The sequence below is a fragment of the Anguilla rostrata genome, chromosome 7 (genome assembly GCF_018555375.3).
Source record: "Anguilla rostrata isolate EN2019 chromosome 7, ASM1855537v3, whole genome shotgun sequence".
Taxonomy (NCBI): domain Eukaryota; kingdom Metazoa; phylum Chordata; class Actinopteri; order Anguilliformes; family Anguillidae; genus Anguilla; species Anguilla rostrata.
Window position 1 is genome coordinate 56313180 of NC_057939.1, and position 8668 is coordinate 56321847.

An 8668-nucleotide genomic window follows, 5' to 3' on the forward strand; every position below is an offset into this window, starting at 1 on the left:
ACGGGAACCCTCCTGAAATAAACATGTGACTCACTGGAGAACTGTGACCTCGCTTTGCATGTGAGCACATATGAATGTGCATTTATGTGTATATCTGTTTATATACATGCTTATGCACACACTAATTATTATTTGTTTGCCTGTGCACATGGACATGCATTTCTGCATGTGTGTGTGTGTGTGTGTGTATGACCGTGCACGTGTGTGTGTGTGTGTGTGTGTATGACCATGTGTGTGTGTGTGTGTGCGTGTGTGAATGTCTGTGTGTGTGTGTGTGTGTGTGTAAATGTCTGTGTGTGTGTGTGTGTGTGACCATATGTGTGTATGTGTGTGTGTGTGTGAATGTCCATGGGCTTGCAGGTGATGAAGAGCTCCTCTGAGCTGCTCCTCCTGTGCGTGCTGACCTCCCTCAGCCCGCTGCTCCCTGCCTGGGCCTTCTCCCAGGGAGCTAAGCCCTCCTCCTGCGTCTCCATGGGCGTCACTCCGGGCCCACCCCAGGACCCGGCACGCCGTCGCCCTGACACCCCCGCGCCTCCGCCGGACCGCTGCAGTGCCTCCGATCTGACCATCAACCGACCCACCCCTGCACTGCTGCTGGGAATGCAGTCACCACATGCAACCAAATCTAACCCTAACCCTAACCCTGACCCCTGCACTGCTGCTGGGAAACGCAGTCCACCACAGAGAAACTCAAATCTAACCCTAACCCTAACCCTGACCCCTGCACTGCTGCTGGGAATCGTAGTCCACCACAGAGAAACTCGAATCTGACCCTGACCCCTGCACTGCTGCTGGGAAACGCAGTCCACCACAGAGAAACTCAGATCTGACCCTGACCCCTGCACTGCTGCTGGGAAATGCAGTCCACCACAGAGAAACTCAAATCTAACCCTAACCCTAACCCTGACCCCTGCACTGCTGCTGGGAATCGTAGTCCACCACAGAGAAACTCATATCTGAGCCTAACCTCTGTACGCTGCTGCACGCATGCAGAGGAAAGTGCGGTCCACAAGATGCACCTCAGCAAACCAACCACAAGCCTCACATGCGGAGGAATGCGTAGTCCAGCTTCTGCCTCCCTGTGGTGCTTGTCCAGCATAGCAGCATGCTTCCTGTCTCCGCAGAAGGCGTATGCGGTAACGTCTGCTTCCTGTCTCCGCAGTGGCGGTGAGGAGCAGCAGAGACTTCATGGGCTTCCTGCTGCAGGCGCGGTCTGTGCGCGATGACCGCGTGGTCGGCTCCTTCGTCCTGGTCCCGCCCGGCTCTCGCACGCTCGGCTGCGTGGACGCCGGGGACACCGTCACGCACTCCGACAAACTGCTCAAGAGGAACCTGTCCTTCGTCTGGAGGGCCCCGGACACGCCCCTGGGAGACGTGCGCTTCCTGTAAGAGCCCCAGCGCTGAGACACACACACTACACGCTACGCACAGCGCTGAGACACACACACTACACGCTACGCACAGCGCTGAGACACACACACTACACGCTACGCACAGCGCTGAGACACACACACTACACGCTACGCACAGCGCTGAGACACACACACTACACGCTACGCACAGCGCTGAGACACACACACTACACGCTACGCACAGCGCTGAGACACACACACTACACGCTACGCACAGCGCTGAGACACACACACTACACGCTACGCACAGCGCTGAGACACACACACTACATGCTACGCATAGCGCTGAGACACACACACTACACGCTACGCACAGCGCTGAGACACACACACTACACGCTACGCACAGCGCTGAGACACACACACTACGCTCAGCAGCGCTGTTCTGTTAGCACAGATGTGCTGCACTGAGCACACTCTGTTCTGTTAGCACAGGCCTGTGTCTCAGTGCTTATCACTACCTTCACCTCAACCTCTGTGCATTTTAACTGGAGGATCAGTAAAGAGGTTGAGCTTGTAAATTTACTGCTAGCATGGCCATTCCCCTTTTCCTATTTCCCAAATGTGTCTGTAAATCAAAGGGATAGTAATCTTTATGGGATGCAGAGGAGCGGGATGAATATGTTATTAAAGATGCAGGTATCGGACGTGCGTTTTGTGCTAAAGTGATTGATGCAGTCTGGGTGCTGCGCTGTGATTGGCCAGGGCAGAAACTCACAGGAGGAAAAGCATTGTGACCCAACGACTCTCTGCAATGACACATTTTAGACTGAGTGGACTTTTATATTTATACTTACAAAACCACAGCCATCTTGTGAGACCTTTAGAAATGTCCTTGCAGCACATGCAGAGCCTTGGCTGTGACATAAAAGCTCAAATGTATCAGACGTATGACCAGCAGTATAATAACACGACGGGCTAAGCAAGTCTGGGATGTGTAAACAGTCAGACTCAGAGTTTCCCTGCAGACAGCAGGTGGGGTGTTATTTATGAGAGAACTCAAAGATCACTCACAGGTTTACTCAGTGCAAGGGTGACTGGGGGACTGGGGGTGACTGGGGGCTTTTGATGCAGGCATGGGCATCAGTGCTACTTTTGTCCAGAGATGTGGCTGTGGTGGGGGGCGTGGCAATCTAAACACCCAACCCTAACCCTAACCATTTCCACCCCGGTCTCTGCCCCCTCTCCCCTCCAGCATTACGGTGGTGCAGTCATACTTTGTGTACTGGGCGCGGATTGAGTCCGATGTGGTGCATGATGGGACAGAGAACTCGATCGGAGACGAGGTGGGAGGAGTCAGAGCCCTGCCTGGACTGTGGGCGGAGCCAGCGAACCAGACAGGCGCAGGTACGGGGGAGATGGGGGAACGGGGATCCCTCTCCAAACCGGGATCCCGGGACACCAGGGTAACACAGACGGGGCAGCTGCAGACCCAGCCCCCTGCACTGGACCGGTGTGGGAGGGGGGGGCAATAAGCATGCTCTGATAGGGCAGCTGGACCGGGGGGGGGGGGGGGGGGGGAGAGAGGGAGGGCGGCAGTAAGCATGCTCTGATAGGGCAGCTGGACGGGGGGGGGCAGTAAGCATGCTCTGATAGGGCAGCTGGACCGGGGGGTGAGGGAGGGCAGCTGGAGGGGCAGTAAGCATGCGATAGAGTGGACGGGAGGACTGTAGGGACTGGGGGGGGCAGTAAGCATGCTCTGATAGGGCAGCTGGACCGGGGGGCAGTAAGCATGCGCAGATAGGGCAGCTGGACCGGGGGGCAGTAAGCATGCGCTGATAGGGCAGCTGCAGGGCAGCTCATTAGGAGAGCTGGGCGCTCCCGCTCTCTGACGGATTTAAGCCGCACGGCGGGGTGAGCCGAGGGGACGTGAGGACGGGACTGCCTTTCAGATGAAGACAAGATTCCAATAAAAAGGAAAAAAGCGCCCACTCAATTAAAGGAGACAGCTGCGACCCGCCCCTTACGCCACCTGTCACTCACACCGCAGACAGGCTGTCCTTCAGTCGGCCCAACATGTTTATATTTCATTATTCCACACGCAAGGATGATGCCATTATGATAAATCACACGCCATTACATCACACACTGACTGCGCTGACCCATTAGAGTTTGTTTGATGAGTGATGGCCTTCTCTCTCTGCCAGATGTGCTCATTGCTAAGGAGCAATATTATAAAGATCCTGTGTGAAAATGCTGACTCGGGATAAAAAGTGACTATCTTTTATATCTGCGGCTTCTCTGACTTTGTTCCACAGCTAAAATGCACCACGCAAACACGGGGTATTCTATGGTAAAGTAATGAAAGGAAGTGTCACGCAAACACGGGGTATTCTATGGTAAAGTAATGAAAAGTGTCCAAACAGGCGTTCTTGTAAGTAATGAAGGAGTTCACAAACTGACTTTGGTAAAAAATGAGGAAGTGTCCAACATGGATATTATGGTAAGTAATAAAGTTCATGCAACACGGTATTTATGGTACAGTAATTAACAGTGCCATGGGTACAACTGATTGGATATCGGTTTGAAGTTTTTCAGTGCAGCTGAGCCTGTTCAGCATGACTAAGATGGCAGCCTCGTCGTGTGGAGGTAAAACTCACAGCAGGATTCAGTAAGGAAACTGCAGCCTGCACTGGTGTGAAGCCATTTCCCTGATCCAGCCTAAAATCAGTTAAGAAAGCTATGCAGTGCACCCTCTAGTGCGAATTCTGGGCATTGTAATTAGAGCGGTAAAATCTAATTCAGCCTAATCCAGATCTTTTTATCTGAGGTGGCTGAGCTACATTTGGTTTCCTGATGCGATGGAAAACATTAAAGATCTGGAGACTGGATATCAGACTGGACTGACAGCTATTCACAACCAACAGCTGAGTCCTCACAGAACAGTGCTTCAAGTCTTCAGTAACTTTTAAAGGGTCAGGATGATCAAATATGAATCGTATCACCATAATGCAGTCACATAAGACCAAAGAGGAAGATTTCTATCACATTGAGATGAGCAGAGCCTCATTTTCAGGGTCCAGGGCTGTAAGACCCTGGTCCTCACGGCGAATCAGCTGTAATCTCACGGGCTCTCATTCTCCACAGCGGAGACCAGAGAGAGCCTCAACAGCACAGGCCAGCAGGGAGAGGGGAACCCCAGCCTCAGTCCCACCCTCCCCACGGTCTCCAGGGGGGGTCCCGCGACCCCAGCCCCGCCCACAGGCCCGGGGAACTTTACTCTGCACCTGGACCACGCCCGAACCAGGTAAGCCCTTCATCAGCTTCTGCAGTGAAGCTCAGCCGTGTCTGCACTGCGGAGGAGGGGTATCATGGGTTATGGCTCTCTCTATTAATCTAACTCTGGGAAAGTTTGGATATACTGGGAGCTGACCAATCAGCAGCTGCTGACTTAGGTGGTGACCAATCAGCCGCTGCTGATGTTGAAAGGCTTTTTCTAACAGCTCTGACACGAGGACTCTCTACCTGCTGGTGCTTCAGCTGCTTTCCGGTGTGTTCCAGAGCTAAGAGCCCAAGGCCCAGCGCTGCAGCTCAGCCATGTCTGCACTGTGCACAGGGTGCACAGAGAGCACAGGCAGCACAGGGAGCACAGGCAGCACAGGGAGCACAGGTAAGTGCTTCCCCTAACGCGCTTCAGTAAGCCTGTGCTATGAGTGCCCACTGACACCCTGCTGTGTAAAATTCATTTTTACGCCTTTGAAAGTTGTTTTATTATCACTGATCAGCAGGGATGTGTAGAAGCACACACATGCCAAATTAGACAAATGGGAAATAATGATACATCACACGATAAACATCACACAGTTTTTATCTTTTTAAATGCATAACTATATATGATCTTTTTCATTGAAAGTGTATGCACAGAATGTCATTTTTTCATGCAGCGCAATAAAGTGTGTGTGTGTGTGTGTGTGTGTGTGTGTGTGTGTGGTGGGGAGAATGCCAGTGCTGAACACATCTGAATAAGAGCAGCTGTGTGGCTGAAGGAACATTGCCCACCGTAGCTTAGAGCTCCTGGCTTTAGTCACTGAATGACAAATCAATACTCGGGGCCTCACACAGTGTCTAATATGATTTCTCCTGACGCAGCATATCACAGTCATATACATCATTTACCCCCCCCCGTGCCCCCGCGCCCCCGTGCGCCCCCACCCCCCCCCCAGGCTGGGGAGTGAAAGCTGCTCACCTCTGTTTGCAGCTCCCAGACCGTGTGCTTTATGAATCACAAGCTGCTCTTCACTGCAGTTAATCAGCGAGGGGTTTTGGGTGTCCCTGAAGCTGCCCCTCAGGCGTCCCTCTTCAGACGGCCGTGATTCAGGGCTCCAGACTCCATCTCTCTCCCTGCATGGCCAGGAGCCGCCATTTTGATTAGAACAGTGGGTTCTGCCGTTGGGCGCCCTCTAGTGGCCCAGTGTCCCTTTGGCTTTCAGCAGATCATGCCCAGGCCAGGTTTATTTGCTGCTGGTCTGGTCTAGGCCCTCTGGCTGTGTCATGAGCTCATCACATCTGACCCCTCCCAGCCCCCCCGACCCCTCCCTGAGGGAGATGCCTGTTGTTCTGCATGCCTCTACTCAAAGCTCTCAACCTCTCCAGGCTTCTGTACAAACAGAAGAACAAAAACATTCCACACCTGCCACCTGGGCCTCTCTTTATCCAAACACTACTGAGCACCTGGTGTCCACTCCCCCCCCTCCTCAGGGTAGACTCTTTTACATTACATTAGAGGCATTTAGCAGACGCTCTTATCCAGAGCGACTTACACAACTTTTTTACATAGCATTTTACATTGTATCCATTTATACAGCTGGATATATAATGAAGCAATGCAGGTTAAGTACCTTGCTCAAGGGTACAACGGCAGTGTCCTTACCCGGGAATCGAACCTGCGACCTTTCGGTTACAAGCCCAGTTCCTTACCCACTGTGCTACACTCCGACTCTAACTCTAACCCTAACCCCCTTCCCACGGGTGAAAATGTGTTTCCACAGATCTCAGTCCCACCAGGCCCCGGGGACCCCCCCCGTGTGGAGACCCCCCAGCAGAGCCCCCTGACGGCCCCAGGCCCACAGACTGAGCCCGCCCCCTCCTCTCCTCACCTGGAGCCCTCCCCCGCCCCTCGCCGCTCTCAACTGGACCCGGCGACGCCCCGCGCCCAGCCCCACGGGACGACCCCCCCGCCGACCCCGGCCCTCGGGTCACGGGTGCTGCAGAAGGGCGTGGTCGCGCGGAACCTGTCCCGGGGCGGAGACGCGGGGCTGGCCGGGGAGGGCGGGGCCGGGGGGAAGGGGGCGGGGCCAGCGGGGGGCGTGTCCCACAGGACCGCGCTGGAGCTGGGCGTGCTGCTGGGCTGTGCGTCCGGGCTGGGCATGGTGCTGGCGGTGGGCCTGCGGTACCTGCACAGCCAGTACTGCCTGAAGCGCACCGCCGTGTCCCTGAGCGAGCGCCATGGCAACGTGATCCACCTGCAGGACAGCGGCGAGCTGGTGCAGATCCGCAAGATCCGGCAGGACAGCTTCGTCCTGCTGCAGGCCGAGTACAACGTGATGACCCCGCCGGGGAACTGAGCGCGCGGGAGCGTGCTAACACATGCTAACACATACGCTAACACATGCTAACATACACGCTAACACACGCACATACACACGCTAACAAATACATATACACACACTAACACACATGCTAACACATGCTAACAGATACGCTAACACACGCACATACACACACTAACACAAGCATATACACACGCTAACAAATACATATACACACACTAACACACATGCTAACACACGCATATACACACGCTAACACATACATATACACACACTAACACACATGCTAACACACGCATATACACACACTAACACACACATATACACATGCTAACACACACGCTAACACACGCAAACACACACATATACACACACTAACACACACGCTAACACACGCATATACACACACTAACACACATGCTAACACATGCTAACATACACGCTAACACACGCACATACACACACTTACACATACATATACACACACTAACATACATGCTAACACACGCATATACACACGCTAACACACACATATACACACACTAACACACACGCTAACACACACATATACACACGCTAACACACGCATATACACACGCTCACACATGCATATACACACACTAAAACACACGCTAACACACACATATACACACACTAACACACACGCTAACACACGCACATACACACACTAACACACATGCATATACACACACTAACACACACTAAAACATATGCTAACACACGCATAGACACACACTAACACACACGCTAACACATGCATGCACTCACGCTAGCACATACACACACGCACTAACACACGCTAACACACACACTAACACACACGCTAACACATGCACATACGCACACTAACACACACGCTAACACACGCATGCACGCACGCTAACACACGCACATACACATGCTAACACATACACACACACACTAACACACGCTAAAACACACACATATACACACACTAGCATACACACACAGACAAGGAGACTCACCTACTGATCTGTGTCATCAATGACTTGAAGCACTGAAGTGTGTTGTAATGATCTCTTCCTAGATGCTCTACCACAACATGACTGGGGTCTTCACTTCACACCAAAAACCCAGTCTTACCTCTGTAATCCATACTATTCGGGAAAATTTGGGTTTTTTCAAACATTATGAAATATTAATCACCACTGAAAGTTATAATACATACAAGTGATAGTTTCTTGAGAGATCTAGATATAAGTATTGTATTGTTTCATATTAAAAGATTTACCTTTAGCATTGTGGAATAATGTATTATTAGAATTTTAGTGTAGCTTATCGGTTAATGTGTTTGTAAACCAAAGTAAAATGTGTAATTATTGTATTACAGACTACAAATCTTTCTATGAAAAAACCTGAATTTGTGCATGTGCATTATTTGTGGTTACTTTTATGTGGTGCTTTTAAGTGTGTGCACACAAAAACCATTCTATTCCCAACCATAGCCTTACCAAACCACACCAAACATGCCTTTAAAGCCAAAAGATGAAATGAATATAAATAATAATTATAATTATTATTATTATTATGCCTTAGTGAAAGTAGCACAAACAACACATGCTGTTATGTTTATAGATATAGAAATTAAAGCAATAAATGTTAATAAAATGTATATATGTCTCATCACAAAATTGAAAAAAAAAATGCTTCTGGTTCACGGCAATA

At 51.2% G+C, this 8668-nt stretch overlaps 1 protein-coding gene across 1 annotated transcript; it reads left to right on the forward strand.

Moving 5' to 3' along the window:
• The first annotated feature begins 348 nt into the window (after nucleotides 1–348).
• Nucleotides 349–6976, forward strand: LOC135258664 (reelin domain-containing protein 1-like). Its single transcript, XM_064342107.1, has 7 exons — nucleotides 349–550; nucleotides 1163–1385; nucleotides 2608–2759; nucleotides 4500–4659; nucleotides 4969–5022; nucleotides 5933–6011; nucleotides 6401–6976. Exons 1-7 carry the CDS (start codon nucleotides 349–351, stop codon nucleotides 6974–6976), a joined length of 1446 nt encoding a protein of 481 aa, XP_064198177.1.
• The last annotated feature ends 1692 nt before the right edge of the window (nucleotides 6977–8668 follow it).

Coding starts and splice junctions, on each gene's coding strand:
- LOC135258664 (XM_064342107.1), top strand. CDS start 349: ATGGGCTTGCAGGTGATGAAGAGCTCCTCTGAGCTGCTCCTCCTGTGC. Junction 5,023..5,932: donor AGGCAGCACAGGGAGCACAG/GTAAGTGCTTCC, acceptor GACCCCTCCCAG/CCCCCCCGACCCCTCCCTGA. Junction 6,012..6,400: donor CTCAACCTCTCCAGGCTTCT/GTACAAACAGAA, acceptor GTGTTTCCACAG/ATCTCAGTCCCACCAGGCCC.